We start from the raw sequence: 21,279 nt of genomic DNA on the forward strand, positions 1-21,279 counted from the left end.
ATATTTGGGTATGGTTATAGTCATAAACATCATAGCTCTACTCATAACTCATTTAACAATTAAAATACAAAAAAGTTCAAAGAACACAGATAATGTTCCTCCCTATAAGTTTGATAATTGGCCAATTCACTCTAATCTTTAATCTAATAACATAAAATTGGAAACACTGAACATATATTTGGGTATGTTATGCTTGTGGAAGACAGTTACTGCATAATTAAACTGCAGACAATTTTAGTCCTGGGTTAACAGAAAGTAAAATGTAATTATAAATTATATTTATTCACATTTATCAACATTATTAATATGATCATCTTTTTCTTGTTCACTATTAACACTATTTCCATCACTATTTTTATAATTTAAGTTTCTTCTTTCAAATCGTTGCCGGTTTTTTTCTTTTCTCTTCCGTTTGATTTCTTGTTCTACTTTATCAGGGTCTTTGCCTTCATTTATTAATTTTTTTCTTTTGTTAATTAAACGTCGTTCATCAAAATCAGTTTCATCTAACTTAATTTGCGCTTCTCTTTTTGTAACATGTACTTGAGTCAATATCTTGGCAACATGTAATCCTATAAAATAATAAATATAAAATAATAGTTATAAATTGCTGGAAGCTGGCTTTGTTATATAATATTAAAATGTAATGTATTATGTTGTATCGTGTATAACTGTAAATGTTGAGCTATCATAGTATATACTAATAGCTAATAAAAAAAAAATATTAGAAATTGCACTACTGTTGACCATTTAAAATAAATAAGTGATACAAATTAATTTAGAATTAACAGTTAACAATAACATAAATTTGATATGTATGACTTAAAAGACCTTTTATATCAAATAAATAATATAGTTTTTAAACAGGTATTCGAGAGAAATACAAAATAATATTAAGGATGGGGTTAGTGATGACTTGATATAGGATTTTGATGAATTTTGCAATTTTTTCCCTTTGATGCAATAAAATTCTATTTTAGCTAAAATGTTTCATGCTCCCTTGATTCAGAAAATACTAATTTTATATTGCATTTTTCTCAAATTAAAGATTCGTAGGTTTTTATAATATTAATATTTTTTTTTTCTAATTTACTTTTAATTTCATGTTACTTTTTTTTTACTATAAATTAAAATTTAAAATTTAAATGTTTACTGTTGTCAACTAATTTTACAATTCATATTTTAAATTGCTCCAACACTCACTATCATATCTATAACTCTAATAAAAATTATTATTTTTAAATTAAATTTTTTTCAGTTGTTTTTTTGGTATTTTTTAAGTTCATGTTTTGGGGTTTCTACAGTTTTTTTTTAAAAACATTTTAATTTGTTATTTAGGTTATCAATGTCCAATCTTTAGTGATGACAATTGATTAAATTTTTTTTTTTTAATTTCAAACTACTTGTTTTTATTCTAACTCCAAAACTACCGTATTTACTATTTATCACTCTGCTAAAATTACATATTTCAACTATAACTAATTTGTGTAGATAGTTATTGTACTATATAGCAATTTATGTTTTTTTGTTTGTTTAACTTTAAATAAATGATTTGTAAGCCTGTAGATTTATTAAAAACTTAAGGGTTATTAAATTATTAATTATTTTTAAGAGTTCACTTAATTATTAATTACAATAAGGTAGAGGAATAAATATTAAGTTGTGAATAAATATATTTTTTATGTCATTTAAAAAATGAAATGTAAAATTGTTATGGCTGCAGTTTTACAAACAGTCAACATTTTGGATTTGAGTTCAGAAGGAACAATTTTGTATTGATATTAAAGTGAATTAACCAATTATCAATCGTTAATGTAAGGACATTATTTGTGTTTCTAAGAAGCATTTTTAAGATATTCACATTTTTAAGAGAGTTATGATATGTAAAATACTCAAATTAAAAAAAAAAAATTGAACCCTCACAAAACTTAAAAAATTGACCAACAGATAATGCACTTGCTTTAGTTTAAGTTTGATATTAGGGCAAATTTAAGCTAATATTGAACCAGTAACAGAAAATTGTTTTTACTTAAGCCAAATTTGTTGTGTTACACAATTGTATAGTGGAAACAACATAAGTAGGAGTGACAAATTCACAAGATACAACATAAAAAAACATTTGAGTATATCCTACAGAATTATTCTCTCCAAAATAAGCTGTCAACATACTCTCACTTGTATATAATTTATTTTTTTTTATTTTTTATACATAATACATCATTAAAATACCTCACTAAACTCTGCAATTTACTATTTAGTTTTAGTTATAGATAAAATATTGATTGGAGAAAAAAAGTACAATTTACCTGAAACATCATATTCTTTTAATCGAATATTAATTTTCTCTTCAATTGCTTTTACTAATTTTATATCATGTTGGGTTATAATAGATACAGCACGGCCTTGTCTTCCTGCTCTAGCAGTTCTCCCAACTCTATGAACATAATCAGTAGCATTGTTTGGAATTATATGATTTATTACTAATGATACTGCAGGAATATCAAGACCACGACTGGCAACATCAGTAGCAATTAAAATTTTAGAAACATGAGATTTGAATTTTGCTAGTCCAGCTAATCTTTGACGTTGAGATATCATTGCATGAAGTGACACTGTGTCAAATCCAACTTCATTTAATGTCATATGCAGCAACTGACAGTTTCTATAAAAAATATTTTTTTATAAACAACGTACTGTACACAGTAAACTTTTACTTATTATAATAATGATTATTATTGTTTATTTTAGTTGTTAGTTAGAATAATTATTGATTAAAAAACGTGCTTAAGTATACTCTGTTCAAAATTAGATCATTAACCAGAGGTGGCCAGATTTTTTCAACTATCGAGTTGGCAAGACATTCCAGTGATTTGGAACAAATCCACATCCATGAGCACAGCTCGGTAGCCAGGTAATGATCTTATTTTGAATAGAGTATAGAAAATCAAACATCCTAAAAGGTGATGACAGGCCAACCAAAAAAAAATTAAACAAATCATTGTAAAATCAATACATCCATTGTTCCTTATCAGAATCACAACTTTCTACATGAGTTAATATCAGGAAGATGTTAAATAAAACTGCATTAAATATTTGTACTTACTTGCATGTATCAGTAAATATCATAATTAGTCCCTTTTCATCTTTTTCACGAAATTGTCGGACTATTTCTACCAAATATCCATCCTTTACATTATATGGACAAAGCACATAAAATTGTTCGAGTTCATCAACTGTTTTCACCTCAGCTGTTGATTCATAAACAAAAGTCTAAAAATATTTTATAAAAGTGTTATCAAATCAATATTACAATTTTAAAAAAGTAGGTACAAAAATAAAATAAATTACATGATAGGTACACAAATAAATAAAATAATTATTACACTCACATATATAATCATACTGTTGAGTTAAATAAAATATTCAAGGATAGAAATTTAAGTTAAAAAATAGGAATAAATCACACAGTACTAATTGATGCAATTATTGAATGAGTTTTTATAGAAACAAGACTAATAATTATATAATTTATATTTGTTTTTTGCTTAGTTAGTTATCTTAATCATTACCCACTCCAATCAAACGTATAATACAAAGTAACATACAAACTAATATTACACATGCAATATGTAAATACTTATTTATTATTAAATTAACTTACATTTTTTTTTGTTATCATCTTAACTTTTTCAAGAGTATCGGTCATGGTGGCACTAAATAATAAAGTTTGTCTTTCTTTTGGCAGAGCATTAAAAATAGTTGCTATTTGTTTATCAAATTTGCCTCCTAATAACCTATCTGCTTCATCTAGTACTAGAAATTGAATACGTTTCAATGAAAATGTATCACAGCTTTCTAAATGATCAGCAAGTCTAAGTAAATAGTAAAATTAAATAAATGTTGTATTTTATTCATTGAATGTATACTCTAGGACCCAAGAGAAAATGACCGTAAAAAGACCGGATCTGTGCATCAGTCCCACTTCCATATACCAGCTGGCCACGATCTTCTAGAAGCATCTTTTACATTTGTGTATACAAAGCGGTAGCAGTCACAACAATTTTACTATTTGCTTTTGACTAACATTAATGTTATAATGTATTTTTTAATTAAGTTATTCAATAACCACTAAAAAGAATAAGAGAGGTTAACACTTTTTTGTGAGTTGCTGTATACAAGCCACCCGAGCAGTTGAAATGAAACTATAGTAGGAAAAAATTCAGTAAGCAGCACTCACAACTGTCAGTAGCTATGCGTGAATTACGGTCGTTCTCTAGTGGGCCGAGTAGATTATGTAAATACCTTCCAGGTGTTGCAACCACTATATGAGGTTTATTTGATAATTCCCGCGCTTGAACTATCATTTCCATTCCACCTGTAAATACACAATGTCTGAGATTCTTGGGTTTACCAATCACAGCAAATTGATCTGCAATCTATAATATTGAACGAATACATTATTGAATACAGAATGTGTGTACCTAGAATTAATGTGACTAAAAAACGAAAAATTAATTTACTTGAAAAGCTAGTTCTCTAGTAGGTGTAAGAATAAGAGCAAATATTCCATAAGGCTCTTCCCAAAGTTTTTGAAGAATAGGCAAGGCAAAAGCTAAGGTTTTACCACTTCCAGTCTTAGCACAACCTATGCAGTCAATTCCATCCAATATTTTTGGTATACAATTTTTTTGAATTTCGGTTGGTGATTTAACGCCTGTTATTATACAGAATAAAATATAATACAATAATACATATTTATGTTAAAAGACCTAAATACATTAATAATTTGCAATAAGTACTAAAAGATAACTAATTTATAATATGTAGAGCATGAAAAGAGGTACTCACCAACTGCTTGAAGCTGATCGCATAAGTATTTTGATAAATTTAAATTTTGAAAATTCATAATTAACAATTTTTTAATTGATCAAAAATAACATTTTAAGCATTAAACACGTGCACCTGAAAAGTGAAAACTAATAAGTGTAATTTGAATTTTATTTGATGATATTATCAAATATCCATATCTTCGTATCGTGATATTTTTTAGTGGTTAAAACCATTTTTTTGAACCCTGAACATAAACCTCGTACCATCCATATGGGACATTTAAATTGATAACATAATCATAGATTAAAGTGGAATAGTGGATTCATTAATTGTAATATTACAAAATTTTGGTATTAGAAAAATTAATTATAACAAATAATATTAATAATTAATATTATTAAAATTATTAATTAAAAATACTATAAATACTACATTTATATTTTAAAATATTAAAGTTTTATACATTCATACTGACAATTTTTTTTTAATAATTAAATTCTTGTCTTTAAAATAATTACATTTAGTACATTGTACTTAGTACATTACTCGTACTTCATTCCAAACAAATTAAAAATTCACTATGATGATACATATTATAATTATTAGTGGATTATTTTCATGAATGTCATGATTTATTATAATGTTGAATAAAAATTAGGAAACAATTTCTAAATAAAATGAATACTTGTGCTTGTAATAATAAATTATTTAATATACTTACTTTAAATTCAAAGTGTTATCAAAACACATGTTTGTCTTCAAACTGTAAGTTATTATTAAGTAAAAATAATATAATTCTAATAAATAAATAATAATGAAATTAATTGTTATTCAGATATTTGGTCCAAGTATCAACGTGTCATTTTGCAACGATCAGTTTCTAATGGTTCTGTTAGAACTGAAAAAAGCCGTTTAAGACAGCTCCTAATAAAATCTTCTAAAATTGTTTCCATGGCTTTTGGTGTATCATTAATAGCATTTGGAGGATATTCACTAGGTTGTATATTTTTTCTAATTATTTTTTTAACATGTACTTGTTTTTAACATTAAAAATTGAATATATTTTGATAATAAAAATATAAAATAATATTAATGGTAATTTTTAGTTAATATTTATAAAAAATTAGTTTTGATTTCATAAAAAAATTCCAAAATGTTATAATTGAACGTGTTTGTATGTATTGAGGAGGTTTGAAATGTTTACCTCTTGTTAAAAATTAAAATTAAGCAGCCTTCAACCCATAGTGTAATACTATATGCTTCAACCTAACTCATATATCTATTTATAACATAAATGTTGTGCATTCCTAAGCTACCTTACCCCCTGCCAACATCTGAATTTTATTCTATTAAATTGATTTTGGTCTTATTTTTTTTACTCTATTCATGTGAAATAATTACTGTGTGCCATTAGAATTCGGAGGCATCTATTAACACTCATGATATTTAAAAACAGAATCTGGTAGCACAATTTTAATTCTAGTGTTCTACCATCAGTTTTTAATGAATTTTAATGATTTACAATTAGTTCTTATTAAAAATAAATCTTAATTGTTAGGTCAATTTTAAAATAGACATATTTATTTCAAAAACCTAATGACTCAAACAATATATTGTTTATTTTTACTAAAATCATAGTGTTTGAAGATGACGAATTAGTTCAAAAAGGAAACAAAAACATTCCACTCGTTATTAAAATCTATGAACGGATATGTTTTAGAATAGAATTTTATCATAAGGTATGTTATATTTTTAGGTTTTATTACAAATTATAGCATTGATTATAATATATTACTAGTAATTTATAAATATATTGATTACAAGTTCATTAAATTCCTTGATAATAATTTTGATTTTATTTAAATGTATATTATGTTACTTAGATGTTTACAATTCCTGCTACCAAAAAATTATTACCTGATTCATTACCAGATTATTATGATAAACCTCATTATACACTTGTGTTAGAGATTACCGATCTTCTAGTACATCCAGAGTGGAGCGTAAGATAATAATACTGTATTATGCTGTATATTTTTTAATTGTAAATTTAAACATTTTCAGTACAGTACAGGTTGGAGGTTTAAAAAGAGGCCAAATGTTGATTATTTTTTGGAAAGAGTTGGAAAAAAGTTTGAAGTAGTTGTTTACACAGCTGAAAATGGTTATGTATGTTAGTTTTTAAATTAATGTATTTCAGTTGGACTTATTAAAATATTTTTTTTTGTTATTAAAGATTGCTTCTCCAATATTAGATGAAATTGATCCTAAAGGTTGGATTCAATATCGCTTATCACGCCAATGTACTGAATTTCGAAATGGTCAATTAGTAAAAAATATTGAAAGAATTAATCGTGATTTATCAAAAGTCATTGTAATAGATTGGAATACAAGTTGGACACAACTTCATCCTTATAACACTCTTATTATTCCTAGATGGAATGGTGATGAAAATGACAACTCGCTTATTGACCTTGCAGACTTCTTAAAAGGTTTGATTATTCCTTAAAGTTTTTTTCCAGGTTAGGAAAAATAAATAAAACATTCTTTTAATTTAAGATTCATATAAATTGTCTTACAATTAAACAATAATTATTTCTGTATAACTTTAGTGGTATTTTCAAATGAAGAAAAAGATGTAAGAGAGATTTTGAACGAATATAAACAATATGATGATCCTATAAAGGCATTCCGAGAGAATCAAAGAATATTAAAGGTAAAATTATTATATAAAACTATATTTCTATTTTATTGCAATTGATGTTTAAAATAGTTTCACTTGTATGAAAAACGGTTGTCATATAGTATGACGACACACCTCATACTATATAACAGCCTTAATAACTATAACATTTTAAAGGTAAAACAATATAGGTTATAGGTTATTAATCAATTATTTTTGTATTGTAATTTCTTAGGAAGAAACTAAAGATGAAGAAGAAAAAGAACAGGAAATAAATAAAATAGAAGATAATAATAAATCATGGTTTTCATGGATACCGTGGATTTATTGAGTATATATATTAAAAACACACAATACAATTCTTTGTACACAATGTATGCTTTGTGTGTATGTTAATAAGCATGTTGCATACCTCATAGCATTTTGATTTTAACAATTCAACAGAATCAAAAATTAATTGGTTTTAGCCATAATATTGATCATGTATTTTTGTACTTTTATTTTTATTTATAACTCATACAACTATTTAATATACATATTTATTTATATAATACCAGCTATTATCACAGATAATTTTGATTTTATTTATTCTATATTATATAAATTAAAAACATGGATCAAGGCGTCAAAAATGGTGTGACACATCAATTCGTATGAGAACATTACAAGATAAACACTGGTGATAGTTATTTGTTAAAATTTAATAGACACGACTAATTTACACATCGTTAAATTAATAAACTATTAAAATGTTTTCTAGATATTTTGGTAACAGTATAAATTATGAGTTACCTACTTATGGGGAACTTTGTATTACATTTTCAACCTATTATAAGATATTTTGTATGGGAATTTATAGAAAAAAAAAACTAAAATAAATTGAAACTGTAAATGACTAAAAATATCTAAAAAAAAGTCAAAATATTTAGAAAATTATATCAAGTTTATTGTGTATAATCTGTGTCTCGGCCCCTGGAAAGATGAGAGGCAATAATATATTGTCTTCAATGTGATGAATACCAATATTATGATCCTAAACTTCTCGAAAATTTGGTTGTGAGAGACTATAATAATTTACATTTCTGGAAAATATATGTATACACCTTAATAGTTTATAAGAATTAAATATATTTTTTCTATTGACAGAAATAATAGTTGTTCGGGTATGTTTTTCATGGAAAGGACTTGGGCTAGCGTTACACATCAAAAACATAATATTACGAAAACTGATAATGTTTATTGAATTTTATAGATAGCCTGTAGGTATAGACGGTATAGTATAACTAACTATTTACTATTTTACAGCTATTAGGGCTTAGGCAACGATCGTTGGTGATCAATAAACAAAATTACCTTTTTTTGTTTTCGATTAATATTACTGTTGGAGACACAGAAATTTATGTAGAAACTAGAAAGATTAAATAAAAAATTAAGGAATGCAAAGAACAAAACGGTGATATTAAACATAAACATGTTCCAATGTTTTTATTTAACATTTATAGTAATACATACGTTCAACAGTCAACACGCTACGACTCGTTAGTCGTTTTTAACGGCCTTATCCGCGCTCCAGTATATTTATATCTATTTCGGTGATAGTACGTCAATGTTTTGGAAAAATAAAAATGTTCTGTTAATATTAAATTATGGTTTATTTTTTTCTGGCTGCACTGAGAATTTAGCCGTTCAACTATTGTGCGGTGTTTTTAATTCAGTCTCATATATATACATAAGTGTTCCAACTGTTCAAAGCTGGTCCCTATAATGTAGGCAAATAGGCAATACCTATGTATTGTAGCCTGTAAGCAATTTGTAGCACTATTATATAGGTACAATAATAATTTGTTGTTATTTCAATAATCGGTTATTCCTCTAATCCTCTATAGTCAATGATCGTCACAAATGCGAAGATAGTAGGATGTTAGTTAGGTAACCTAACTTAGGTTCTGCGTCAAATTATCCCGACGCCGAGTCACTGGTAGAAATTATGTTCGAACGCGGGACTGTAAAATAATTTCTTCTTTCTCGTCTTCTCGACATTGTAGACTTAAAATAATAATATTAATCCGTGCTATATAACTATTCGCACACCTGTAGTTGTTAAAGTTTTGTGTTAATGTTTTTAGATTTTTTATCAACACTGGTAAGTGTACCTACAACAATATTAAAATATTTTATGCCCCGGTAAGTTAAATTAGACTTTAAATAACTTTAAATAACCTTTATCTTGTACTCTCTAGACAAAATATGTAAAATGAAACTAACCTGTGCAAAAATTATCCCCATAATATTATGAATAGTAATATTGCATTTGGTTAGATGAGATTTTTAGTTTTTATAATTATTATAGTTAGGTACCTACTGCAAGTACTAGTTTTCCAGTACTATATCTTTTTCAAATGGTGTTAAAATAAAATGATTTTCTTTGCATGGATTATAGGATTTATAATTTATTTGATTTTGATTTTATACTTCATATTTAAGTCATTCGCTCAGGAGTTAAACTAAAATAAAATAAATTTGGTAACTATGTAATTTTAAATGTTAAATTTATTGGATATTTAAGATCAGTGTCAGTCTGGCTGCGGCCAAAGAGCTAAAAATGCGACTGAGGCCTTGAGATTTTTCTTGTTAGTTTATAAGCAGGCCCCCTGGGGACTATTTTTGCCCTCTGCAGAGCAAGGTCAGAAGATTTTTATTTCAATTGTATTTTAGTTTTTATTTATTGCAAACACATTTATTAAACTTTGAATTCTGACATAAACCATTAGACATTAGTTATCTTAAAAAATATAACTCACTAACAGTTCGATTGGTGTTGGGTGGAAGGAGAAAGAGGAGGAAGCGTATAAACACTAACTCACTACCCTAGGCATAGTTTATGAAGAAAAAATAGAAACCCCACTGGAAAACTGTGGCTGGGGCCTTTGACATGCCAGGCCGACACTGTTTAAAATCATTATTATTTTGTCAATAATACAATTTTACTACAAGGTATATTAAGCTATATTATACTATGCAAAATATAAAATAATTTGTTAGTTATTTTAATTTTTTGAATAAATATAACTAAAACATTTGTTTTTATAATAATATTGGTTTTTTTTTTTGGCTACCATTTAAATATACATCCTTTGTAGGTCGCAAACAAAAATATTCGTACAGAATCCCATTTTCTTTTCATTTGGCCAATTTTAAAGTGAGTTATCATTTGCATTGGAGTATTAGACCAAAAATTACAGATCAAATTAAAAACTGAAAATGTATCTTGATAATTTTATGTTTTTTACTATAACAGATAATAAAAAAATATTTTTTGTAGTAAATTATGTTGAATATGAAGTTCCGTCTGCCAATAAAAACAAGTAAAATATGTACAGCGAAACCTCTCTTAACGGACACCTCCAAATAGCGGACGTTTTTTCGGGGTCGGGGACATTTTCACTGTTGATGTATAAGAAAAGCTCTAAATACAGGACACTCTAAATAACGGACACTTTTATGACAATGATATTAATAATTTTTATCTTAAATTAAGAATTATTTTGGATTACCTGAATAAAAACCTTATCTTTTCCGTTCAGTCACTTTATCGTGTCAATGAAATATTGTAACTAATGCATTGTCCTATGTGCGTTTAGTTGTGTTTATGATGCCAATATACGAACACTTTAGCATTGCTAGCAGTAAAATGCATACGTAAATATATTTCTTCGATCAAGATACAGAATAGTTCATTGTACTCAAACACAGTCCAATTAAAAAATGCCTTAACACACAAAATAATTACGCCTGCAATTAGTAAACAAACTAAAGTAACAAATTTTTTTCAGAAATGTTAGGTAGTTTTTATTTTTATCGTGTATTTAATTAATGTAAAAATAATATAAAATAAAATTATTAAATTTATTTATTTATTGAAAAAAATGTTTTCCTCTAAATAGTGGACAAAATTTCGGCGACCGAGAGTGTCCGCTATTCAGAGGTTTCACTGTATTTAAACAAAAAGATTTAGAAGAACATAAAATAGGTACACATGTTTAACTTATAGTTGTCATAAGGGGCAAAGGAACCTTAATTTATGTATTTCTAGGTCATAGCAAAAGATTGCCTTAGGCAAATCCCTTTGATAAAATTTTCTATTTCAAACACTAAGCTACTTCTTAATTTTTTTGTTCTTTTCAACAAAAATAAACATTATAATTTTTTTTGAATGCTTTCTAGTACTAAACAAAACATACTTTCAGGATAATCTTGGATATTTAATTATATTTTTGGTTTATTTTGATTTACTCTTTTAGAACTGTTACTATGGATGCTTATGATAAATTAGAAAAAATTGGTGAAGGAACTTATGGAGTTGTGTACAAATGTATGGAACGTTCCTCAAAAGAAATTGTTGCAGTAAAGAAAATACGTATGGAAATGGAAGATGAAGGTTTACCGTCTACTGCTATTAGAGAAATAAGTATATTGAAAGAACTTAACCATCCAAATATTGTGAAGTAATTATGATTCATTTTTACTTTTTACATGCACATATTTAATTAATCAGGTTTATTTAGCTTAAGGGAAATACTTATGGATGACATACGGTTATATCTAGTATTTGAATTTGTTCCCATGGACTTAAAAAAATTCATTGACTCTAGGCCGAAAAAACACTTAGATGAAGTTCTTACTAAATCTTTTGCTTATCAGGTACATTTTGAGACATGCCTATGAACATTATTGTATGTTACTAAAACTTAACAAGATTGTTGTGCACTTTTATATTTTAGTTGTTAGTGGCTATATATTATTGTCATGTAAGGCGAATATTGCATAGAGACTTAAAACCGCAAAATATATTAATTGATATAAAAAATAATATATTAAAAGTTGCGGATTTTGGTTTGGGTCGTACTTTTGGTTTGCCAATTCGAGTCTACACACATGAGGTATTTATACAACACTTAAGTTTTGAGTTGTACAATTTTGTTAAAGTAATATTTTTAATCTCTTTATTAGGTAGTAACATTGTGGTACCGAGCTCCTGAAGTGTTATTAAATACTCAACGCTATGGCTGCCCAATTGATATGTGGTCCATAGCATGTATATTTGCAGAAATGGCTTCTGGAAAACCTTTGTTTCAAGGAGATTCAGAAATTGATCAACTTTTTCATATTTTTAGGCATGTGCAATTCTTACTTTTTAATACTTATTGAACACTTCAAATTAATTTTTTTAAGGAATCTTTTATTCACATTTGCTTTTTATTATTTTTAAAAGTATTCAGTTTATCAAAAATATTTTAGTGTATGCTAAATACTTTCTGTTTATACAAATATAATATATTAGATTAATATTAGATTTTAGATTTAATTATTAAATGATTACCTACCTCATAAGTCTATGATTCTCTTACTAACCAGATCACTTTATTATCATTTAATTAAATGTTCATCATAAATTATGAGTAAAAACCAACTTCAGTATAATAATGTCAAATAAATTATAACATAGAAACAAAAATAAATTGAAACTAATTCAAACATATATTTAATGTTACCTTAATAAGGCGTCGTATCTGCATGTGTTATCTCTGTCTTACTAACGCATTATATATTTAAATGTACGTCCAGCAGTTCCAATTTCATGTGGTTAGCTTAAATATTAGAGTGAATTAACATATTAATCTTAAATGTAAGAATATTATCCGTGTTCTCTTGCTAGTTTTAACAATATTTTAATTTTATAAGTGAATTATGTTCATTTTCAAAAATTAATATTATACATATGTACTTAAAAATTAAAATATTGTTAAAACCCATCAAGAGAACACAGATAATATTCTTACATTTAAGTTTGATAATAGGTCAATTCACTCTAATATTTATGTTACAAACTACAAAATTAGAACTACTGTATGTACATTTTGATATATCATGCATTAGTAAGGTGAGGAATTTTCTGTGGTAAATATAATGTGGGTACAACTTCTATACAACTATAACTTTAGCCATAGATTAAATATTTAAATGACATTAAAGATAAGTAACACTCAATATTGGTGTCAACAATTATTTTAATTTGGATTCGACTTAATAGTGGCGGGCAAGAGCTGGTGGAAAATAAGTATTTTCTCATATTCTCCTACCTTAGTGTGCTACTAATGAGTAAAATCCAATTTAAAATAATGAGTTATAAATGATTGTATTGGCTTTACCTATTAATATTTTATAGTGTTATCCATGTTTCAGTTTTGCTTATCTAGACGTCTGGTTCACTGGGACCGGCATTTAATTTTCAAACCTATTGTAATTTCGCTTAAACTTTATTTTTAGTTTTAAACAATTTGTAAACAAACTATGTTAATGGTTATTTTAAGTGTTAGAACTATTTTAAACTGTTTTACATGTCTGAAACATATTTACAAGTGTTTTAAAGCTGATTTAATTTAATCAGGACCTTTAGTCATTCAAACGGTGTTCAGACAGATCAAGTCTAGATTAATGAGGCTACTGTAATGATAAAAAAATTAAGTCAATAGATCAAAATTAAAATTAAAATAATAAATAATTTGTAGCCATAAAGACAGGTATATAAAATGTACCATATGTGTTCATACACATAAAATTGTATAAAAATGCTGTAAATCTTATTTTTTACAATTTTTTTCTAAGAAAAAGATTGAATATTAGCTTTCTATATCCTGTCAGATTTTTTAACAGTGAAAATTTGAAATATTTAGTTTTAATACTTTAGATTTTAATTTTCTAAACTAGTTATTTACTTAAGCAACTTAAGTTGTTCATTCTCATAAAATTAACAACTTGTTATTAAATTAACTATATTTTATTTTAAATGATGATGCATTATAAAAGTTTCTACCAATTTTTGTTTATTTTAGGATTTTGACCACACCAAATGAAAAAACATGGCCTGGTGTTTCAGAATTAAAGGACTACAAACCTTCATTCCCAACATGGAATGAAAATATATTACAGAAATCTGTCAAGAACCTTAACAATGTGGGATTAAGCTTACTTCAAGTAAATTAATTATAACATTAAATTAATTAGATTTATATTGAACTTATTTATTCATTTCCTCTTATAGAAAATGTTGATCTATGACCCAAGTAAACGCATAAATGCTCGAGATGCACTTCAACATATTTATTTCAAGGATTTAAATAAAAATACTCTTCCAGCACATCCTGAAATAACATTTTGAAAAACACTATATGACAACAATTCTTTATTACATAAATATTTTTAAAGTATAAAAATGTTTTTGTTAAAACTATGATAAAGTTAAAAAATTTAATTTAAGTTGACAAAATTATTAAAAAAATGATTCTATTTTTCATATATAATAGAAATAAATCATAACTTCTCTGAAATGTATTTTATTGCATGTTGACATTGTACTTTAATGAATGTAATGTCTTTTGAATTATTTCTTTTTAATGTATGTACAATTCATGTTGTGTTTAAATAATGAATATTTGGTCTACATTACGACTACTAAACATTTATCGTTAACATCTACATTAATATCTTTATTTTAGAACTAAGAGATAAATACAATTTAAAAATCATACATTTTCTTTAATTTTTCGAGTAAAGTGGTAATTAGGATTAAGATTTGTGCTTTTATGAAAATTATTGTGAATTAAATTGGCATCAATGGAACATTGGACTACTATATATTGTTTCTTTGTTTGTGAAAAAATCCAGTTACAATGATTTCCAACTATAAACCAAACTTATGAAACTATTTACTATTTTATTTGACCTGACAAATTAAACAACAAAATAATAAGTTTATTTATTTATGCATTACATATATATTTATTTATTTTGCAAATAATAATTACAAATGGTAGAAAATATTTAGATATCATGAAGACATGAAATAAGATGCATCTAGTTACATATTATTATCTTAGTTCGTGATAGATACTATTATCACAGATTATATTTTAAAAAATTAGTTAAATATAGTTAAGTTTAATATAATCTGTGCTATTATTGTCTATTCCGTAATATAAAATTATGGTGAGCGTTGATACAAATTATGTGAAAAAGACCCACATTCAAAAGTTGAAAGTCCTTCTGAATGCTATAGAAGATCGTCTATCTTATATACTTTAAATTTTAATATGATATAAATACTAAACTTGGATAAAAAAGAACGTTGTCTTTATGAAATATGAATGATTGAATCACGACCTCAATCGAAAAGAAATTTCTTAAGCCGTGGATTGAATTGATAGACGACAGTGTTGCTTATTAGGTTTGTGGCCCGTTTTTTCGTTCTGGGTTTGTGGCGTCACTGTTTCCACTTACTGTGTTGTGGATTGGCTGGTCGACGGCGAAGGGCCAATTCGTGGTTGCTGTCTGACGTTTGCGCGCTGTCTCATACTCTCATTGGTGACGAGTTTTTCGGCCAATCGTTGGAATAATCTCCGGACCAATATCCCGCTGTCCAATGTAAGTTCGCCTTGAAATTCGCACTAAACTTTCTATACTTTTCAAAATGCGCGCGCTAACTCCCGGAATCTTCGTTTTGTGCTTTGACCTCAACAGGGGAGCCCCGGACCCGAGTGCAATGACGGCATTGATTACAGCGGCCATCGCTCGTATCGATGGTTTGTTACGGGAACAGTCGTCTTGTCTCGCTTCCGGTTGCCCCGTGATCTCACCACTCCTCCTTAACCCACCACCTTCACTTACCAGCACTATAAATTTTTGTGTCCCGTATTCCCGTCGTTAAGCTAAGTATTATGATCCTGATTATAACTGTACCGTTTTCAGTAAAACCCATCAATCATGGACCAACAGATCGGCTCAGACGGACACATGACCGTCGTCCAAGCGATCCCGACGTCCAACAATCAGGTTCAAGTCGTCCAGGCTGGCCAGGTGATACAGAGCGCTAACGGTCAGCAGATCGTAGTGCATGCCGTGCCCCAAAATGGCGGTCAGTCAGTGCACTTAGGTTCGCCGGGCAACCAACCGCTGCAACTACTTCAACTACCTGTACAAGTATGCACACATTGTCTTTTTGCTTCTCTTCTTTGCATTAACAGTGTAAATGTTTATCTATATAATGGTTCTTTATCCAGCATCAGGCGCAAGCACAGTTGATACAGACACCTGATGGACAAACGTTTATTTATCAGCCTGTTCAAGTTGACAACGGTCAATCGATTGCCCAACAACAAACCCAACCAACATGTATGTTTCACTTTGTGTATAGTATTATGGTATTTAAAAGTAACAATAATTGTAACTATTACCATATTTTCAGTAATTAGCATAAATGGAAATATCATGCAGTTATCCAATCCACCAACTGCCGGTTCTCCAACCGTCACTCAAACAGCTAATTCTGTTGCACAAGGAGTTCCTCATAATCAACAGAACATTGTTATGGTAATATTGATACTCAAATTTGATTTAATCAAATCTTTTTATGTTCTTTGGTCCATTAAGAACCTTTGCTGCCTCCACTATACTTTTCACCATCTTCAATGTTTTTTATTCTCATTCCTTGAAACAGTTGAAACCACACTTATTCAGCTTTTTGATCTATCCAACATTGTTTTGGCCGGCCTCTTAACTTCTTTCCGTTTGTATTCCCTATAACGCCGTTTTTTATTTCACTGGATCTGTTTATGTGGCCAGCCCATTAAAAGTATTTTGATGATGAAGTATGTAATTATATATGACTTTCTGTATCAAACTAATTCTTTTCTTGTATTCAATGTTTTCCAACATTCCTGTTTAAGATACATAAAGTCAGCCACCTATTGAAAGGATAATTTTCAACAACTAAGTCTGGTTTTAGTGTCCCTAACTTACATGGCTTTGTCCACAAAACCATACTCCCGGAATAATGATCCAGTCCTACAGAATAATGTCTACTTGAGATCTATCAAGCTATTTTTCAAAAATGTTGTTCCTCAACTTCCATACATTTTATTTGAATCGAAATCAGACAATTCTACAAGGCCTGAGAATTTCTCTTGTTTAGTCGATTTTGTTGATATATTACTGAATTGACCTCCCCTAAATAAGTATCAGGCATTATATTAGTAGAAAAGTATTATACTTGAGAGTGAGTCAAAAATATAAAAATTGGCATCGAGCCCCTTAAACAGATCCTTACTTGTCAGTTTAAAATAGGGAGGAAAAACCATTTTCTGAAATCCGGGATTGAAATATTATATATTGTATTGCAGATGGTGCCAAATGGAAATGCCCCCAATAATAATCAATTTCAACGAGTACCCACAACAGCCGAGTTCCTTGAAGAAGAGCCTTTGTATGTAAATGCTAAACAGTACAAAAGAATACTGAAAAGAAGGCAAGCACGAGCAAAATTAGAGGCAGAAGGAAAGATACCTAAAACCCGCCAAGTAAGCAATATTTATAAAACTTCAATATAATGGTTTATGTATGTTATATTATATGTAATCAAACATTTTTATTTTAGAAATATCTGTATGTAATCAAACATTTTTATTTTAGAAATATCTGTATGAATCACGCCACAAACATGCAATGAATCGTATAAGAGGAGAAGGTGGCCGTTTTCATTCAGGATCACTGAAGAGAATGAGTATGTCGAGTAGTAAAAACATGCAAAACGATGACTGTAGCATTCGAATGGACAATCATAGTTATCATGTAACTATAAAACGGCAAATTGATGATGAACAAAATTTGCAATCGCATAATGGACTAGTTTATAGTATAAGTGGCTAATAAAAAAGCCGATTTTCTCAATTGAACTAAGAGTAATGTGTGTTAAATTAAAAAAAAGGTTTTTTAACAACTCCATTACTCGTAACTTTTTAAGACTTTAAATTTATTACTTACTTTTATTCTATTAATGTACTTTGTTGAATACTGTAGTCACTATACTAAAGTAGCCTTATGAGCTATATGAGTTGTTTTTTTTTTTTTTTTTAATTAATTTACCAACCCTTATAAGTAGATTTTTTTTAAATGTACATATTATTTATAAGTATTAATAATAAATTTTTTTTAAAGATATCTTAAAAACATATCTCCTTGTTGAGCAAACTAGTATAGACAGTATAATGATAGTTATACTTTTTAAATAAGATCTAAATGAGAATAAAAGAACCTTAAAATCTAATGTATGATACTATACAAATAAAAATAATCAACAATCACAACTTTTATTTGTGCTTTCTATCTACTACATTAGCCATTTCATCAAATTTTCAATGAGAAATTTGATAAAGGCCAAATTCGACAAACAACACGTCCATGTATTAATCCTTTAGGTACAGGACCAAAATCCCAAGAATCTGTTGAATTTGTATGATTATCACCTTCCAACCATACTGATCCTTTTGGAACCTATACAAAAATCAATTATTAGTAATAAAGTTCATACTTAAGTTGGTTTAAAGCTGATGGTTTAGGTATGTATAGTGTATACTGTCCAATTGTTCTATATCTAGACATAGTCCACCAAAAAAGTGGATAAATAATATTTTGAGAATTAGAACAATTATGCCCAGGGTTTATCTCAAAGAAAAATCTTAACAATTAACAGGCAGGTATACGGAAAATGAAAAATTAGGAAGTTCAAACTAGATAGGACATAGTTAAAAACAAAAAAATAACTTCGAGTACAAAAGGAAAGAGCTAAAATTAAATAATATCCATATTATCAATATTGATGAAATGTAAAATTTAAACGAATGAATGTATAATGCACAAATCAAAGTCAACTTAAATTAAAACTGAAAATGATTTGAATTTAACAAACACATCAGTTTTTATAGGTTCCAAAAGAAAGGCTCCAATAATACCAATAACAGTTTTTATAATCCTACCACTTGATAATTTATTCCTCTTCTAACCATTTGGCCGTCAACAGCTTTCACTCTCTTCAAAATGAATTTATTATATTCTTCAGGCGACTTTGCAATAATTACATCCCCTTTATCTACATTTTTGAACATCTTTGAGAAACGTTGAATAATTACCAAATCACCAGAGTGGATAGACGGTTCCATGGAATCACCTGAACACTAAGATTTTCCAATAAAAATTTGGCAAGTTAGGTTAGGGGCTTAAAATATTATCTAAGGTAAGGTAGGTAGGTAAATAAGTAACTACTTACTAAGAATACATCTGCTACATGTTCTGTTACACAATGAGCAACACAAAAATATTTAAAACATGTAAAAACAAAACTTCCTACTTTTTTAAACATTGGTTAATTACCTTTTTTTATTGAAAGTATGATGTAAATTTAGTATATTTAATATACTCATACAGTACCGGTTTTATATTATTATTAAAGAGTAAATACATTTGTGAGTTTTATGATTGATCAGTCATGACAATGACCATAACATTAAAAGGACAAACTGATGACATGACCTCAAAACAAATATTTTAACATCATAAATCTTACAAATACTTTCAACTTTCATTCGTAGTAATAAATTATGAAGGAAAATACTAAATACTATTAGAAATGTTATTATTATTAAAATTAATATTGTGGCGGATAGATTCTATTATCATTGATAATATGGGTATTCGTATTTGATAATATTATCAAATCATGCCGGTACGCGAAAATTCGTTGATAATAATTTAATATCCTAATATCCCAATAGATCGTGGATTACAGAATTGCTTGTTTTAAATTTTAAATTGTTTAGAATTGCGATTCATGGGATTGTGGTAATTCTAGACATTTAGCGATACTGCTCTGGTAAAAAGTCCGGTGTAAAAATATAGCCTTATTAGAAATATTTAGGGGAAAAGTCCAAAGCATAAACAGTCCATTACGGCAATATATATAATTAGGCGTAGAAGGAAAAACAATGCCATGCACAATTAAGGTTCCAATTAGTATTAATATGCTAAAATATACTAACCTTATAAAATAAACAAATAGTCTCGTTGTAAGTTGGTACCAGTATTTCAATATTACACCTTCAACTTCAATAGAAATTATTATTACATAATAATATAATATATATATTATTTTCGTAGAAGTATTTGATCTATATCTCTTTTATCCATAAACCGTGGTAATTATAAATTATAATTATTGGATTTATTTTTAAATTAATTATTTTTCAAAAATTGTATACCAAGTAGGAATCGCAAACGGTGAGAGATCTTCTTAACCTATAAAATACATTTATATTACTCATAAAAAATTATTTCATTGTAAAAGGTGACTCGACTGAGAGCCTTCCTACACGTTACTCAAAGTAATTTATTGTATTATTCCATATCATGTTTACTTATTGTATATAATGTACAGATTGTAAATTGTCAATAAACCCCCAATTTGTTTTATAGACCGGATTTTTTATTTTTTTTTTATCGCAATTGGTTTGCACCATAATATCATTGATACCCTGGTGCAAGGCAATATGTGGTACATCATCATATTAAATATTTGATAGGTACCTACTTATTAGTAATTAGAATCATGATATATTTTATTACTGAATTACTAATTAATAATGCCTTGCATAATATTATCTAAATAGTAAATTCTTTAGAAATCTATATAATTTAGCCAATATTTTATTAATAATAATTCATGGATATATGTACATTTAAACTTTGTTCAAATTGTCTAAAGAATAATTTTGCAATATAAATATCCAGAGCTTTCTATGACGAAGTGACAATTTTGTCTTTCATTTAATTAAATAATTTATAAAAGTTCTTAGTAGGTTAGGTCAGATTATTTTAAAACA

The 21,279-nt window shown here is 27.5% G+C and overlaps 5 protein-coding genes across 14 annotated transcripts; 3 read left to right on the forward strand and 2 right to left on the reverse strand.

The window, feature by feature from the left end:
- Positions 1-29: 29 nt before the first annotated feature.
- LOC111041666 (probable ATP-dependent RNA helicase DDX49) lies at positions 30-4,984 on the reverse strand. The gene is made up of 7 exons (XM_022326014.1): positions 4,849-4,984; positions 4,521-4,714; positions 4,303-4,436; positions 3,662-3,872; positions 3,104-3,270; positions 2,307-2,662; positions 30-572 (listed from the first exon to the last, which is right to left on the reverse strand). The coding sequence occupies exons 1-7, from the start codon at positions 4,904-4,906 to the stop codon at positions 280-282; spliced, it is 1,413 nt and encodes a 470-aa protein (XP_022181706.1). The 5' UTR covers positions 4,907-4,984; the 3' UTR covers positions 30-279.
- LOC111041667 (mitochondrial import inner membrane translocase subunit TIM50-C-like) lies at positions 3,887-8,066 on the forward strand. Of its 3 annotated transcripts, none has more exons than XM_022326018.1 (8): positions 3,887-4,044; positions 5,666-5,827; positions 6,469-6,569; positions 6,714-6,833; positions 6,895-6,999; positions 7,067-7,322; positions 7,443-7,546; positions 7,749-8,066. In XM_022326018.1, the coding sequence occupies exons 2-8, from the start codon at positions 5,782-5,784 to the stop codon at positions 7,842-7,844; spliced, it is 828 nt and encodes a 275-aa protein (XP_022181710.1). In that variant the 5' UTR covers positions 3,887-4,044; positions 5,666-5,781; the 3' UTR covers positions 7,845-8,066. The 3 variants fall into 3 exon arrangements, with proteins under 3 accessions (XP_022181710.1, XP_022181709.1, XP_022181708.1); XM_022326016.1 differs by lacking the exon at positions 3,887-4,044 and adding an exon at positions 5,461-5,595; XM_022326017.1 differs by lacking the exons at positions 3,887-4,044; positions 7,749-8,066 and adding an exon at positions 5,300-5,595 and having other exon boundaries at positions 7,067-7,352; positions 7,443-7,547.
- A 1,293-nt stretch (positions 8,067-9,359) lies between these two features.
- LOC111041668 (cyclin-dependent kinase 1-like) lies at positions 9,360-14,763 on the forward strand. Of its 4 annotated transcripts, none has more exons than XM_022326021.1 (8): positions 9,360-9,656; positions 10,654-10,712; positions 11,815-11,981; positions 12,069-12,214; positions 12,295-12,453; positions 12,524-12,687; positions 14,407-14,548; positions 14,616-14,763. In XM_022326021.1, exons 1-8 carry the CDS (start codon positions 9,630-9,632, stop codon positions 14,730-14,732), a joined length of 981 nt encoding a protein of 326 aa, XP_022181713.1. In that variant the 5' UTR covers positions 9,360-9,629; the 3' UTR covers positions 14,733-14,763. The 4 variants fall into 4 exon arrangements, with proteins under 4 accessions (XP_022181713.1, XP_022181711.1, XP_022181712.1 ...); XM_022326019.1 differs by having other exon boundaries at positions 9,363-9,656; positions 11,815-12,018; positions 12,079-12,214; XM_022326020.1 differs by lacking the exon at positions 10,654-10,712 and having other exon boundaries at positions 9,364-9,697; positions 11,815-12,018; positions 12,079-12,214; positions 14,616-14,732.
- Positions 14,764-15,860: 1,097 nt separating this feature from the next.
- Positions 15,861-18,711, forward strand: LOC111041693 (nuclear transcription factor Y subunit alpha-like). Of its 3 annotated transcripts, none has more exons than XM_022326061.1 (6): positions 15,861-15,994; positions 16,319-16,549; positions 16,630-16,741; positions 16,815-16,939; positions 17,749-17,925; positions 18,038-18,711. In XM_022326061.1, the coding sequence occupies exons 2-6, from the start codon at positions 16,334-16,336 to the stop codon at positions 18,272-18,274; spliced, it is 867 nt and encodes a 288-aa protein (XP_022181753.1). In that variant the 5' UTR covers positions 15,861-15,994; positions 16,319-16,333; the 3' UTR covers positions 18,275-18,711. The 3 variants fall into 3 exon arrangements, with proteins under 3 accessions (XP_022181753.1, XP_022181755.1, XP_022181754.1); XM_022326063.1 differs by having other exon boundaries at positions 18,003-18,168; XM_022326062.1 differs by lacking the exon at positions 15,861-15,994 and having other exon boundaries at positions 16,002-16,549.
- Positions 18,696-20,711, reverse strand: LOC111041694 (mitochondrial inner membrane protease subunit 1). 3 transcript variants are annotated; one of them, XM_022326065.1, is made up of 4 exons: positions 19,775-20,095; positions 19,671-19,693; positions 19,381-19,578; positions 18,696-18,898 (listed from the first exon to the last, which is right to left on the reverse strand). In XM_022326065.1, exons 3-4 carry the CDS (start codon positions 19,561-19,563, stop codon positions 18,752-18,754), a joined length of 330 nt encoding a protein of 109 aa, XP_022181757.1. In that variant the 5' UTR covers positions 19,564-19,578; positions 19,671-19,693; positions 19,775-20,095; the 3' UTR covers positions 18,696-18,751. The 3 variants fall into 3 exon arrangements, with proteins under 3 accessions (XP_022181757.1, XP_022181758.1, XP_022181756.1); XM_022326066.1 differs by lacking the exons at positions 19,671-19,693; positions 19,775-20,095 and adding an exon at positions 20,440-20,711; XM_022326064.1 differs by having other exon boundaries at positions 19,671-20,096.
- Positions 20,712-21,279: the final 568 nt, after the last annotated feature.

The sequence above is a fragment of the Myzus persicae genome, unplaced genomic scaffold (genome assembly GCF_001856785.1).
Source record: "Myzus persicae strain clone G006 unplaced genomic scaffold, MPER_G0061.0, whole genome shotgun sequence".
Taxonomy (NCBI): domain Eukaryota; kingdom Metazoa; phylum Arthropoda; class Insecta; order Hemiptera; family Aphididae; genus Myzus; species Myzus persicae.

Excerpts from the sequence above, each read along its gene's own strand:
- LOC111041693 (XM_022326061.1), top strand. The coding sequence starts at position 16,334 with ATGGACCAACAGATCGGCTCAGACGGACACATGACCGTCGTCCAAGCG. Across the intron at positions 16,742-16,814 it reads ACAACAAACCCAACCAACAT|TAATTAGCATAAATGGAAAT; the intron begins GTATGTTTCACT and ends CCATATTTTCAG. Across the intron at positions 17,926-18,037 it reads AGATACCTAAAACCCGCCAA|AAATATCTGTATGAATCACG; the intron begins GTAAGCAATATT and ends TTTTTATTTTAG.
- LOC111041668 (XM_022326019.1), top strand. The coding sequence starts at position 9,630 with ATGTTTTTAGATTTTTTATCAACACTG. Across the intron at positions 12,019-12,078 it reads AACCATCCAAATATTGTGAA|CTTAAGGGAAATACTTATGG; the intron begins GTAATTATGATT and ends AGGTTTATTTAG. Across the intron at positions 14,549-14,615 it reads TGGGATTAAGCTTACTTCAA|AAAATGTTGATCTATGACCC; the intron begins GTAAATTAATTA and ends TTCCTCTTATAG.
- LOC111041666 (XM_022326014.1), bottom strand. The coding sequence starts at position 4,906 with ATGAATTTTCAAAATTTAAATTTATCAAAATACTTATGCGATCAGCTT. Across the intron at positions 3,873-4,302 it reads GTGGTTGCAACACCTGGAAG|ACTTGCTGATCATTTAGAAA; the intron begins GTATTTACATAA and ends CTATTTACTTAG. Across the intron at positions 3,271-3,661 it reads AGATGATAACAAAAAAAAAT|ACTTTTGTTTATGAATCAAC; the intron begins GTAAGTTAATTT and ends AAATATTTTTAG.
- LOC111041667 (XM_022326016.1), top strand. The coding sequence starts at position 5,508 with ATGAATACTTGTGCTTGTAATAATAAATTATTTAATATACTTACTTTA. Across the intron at positions 7,000-7,066 it reads ACACAGCTGAAAATGGTTAT|ATTGCTTCTCCAATATTAGA; the intron begins GTATGTTAGTTT and ends TTGTTATTAAAG. Across the intron at positions 7,323-7,442 it reads CCTTGCAGACTTCTTAAAAG|TGGTATTTTCAAATGAAGAA; the intron begins GTTTGATTATTC and ends GTATAACTTTAG.
- LOC111041694 (XM_022326064.1), bottom strand. The coding sequence starts at position 19,763 with ATGTTTAAAAAAGTAGGAAGTTTTGTTTTTACATGTTTTAAATATTTT. Across the intron at positions 19,579-19,670 it reads ATGTAGCAGATGTATTCTTA|TGTTCAGGTGATTCCATGGA; the intron begins GTAAGTAGTTAC and ends GGAAAATCTTAG. Across the intron at positions 18,899-19,380 it reads GAGGAATAAATTATCAAGTG|GTTCCAAAAGGATCAGTATG; the intron begins GTAGGATTATAA and ends ATTTTTGTATAG.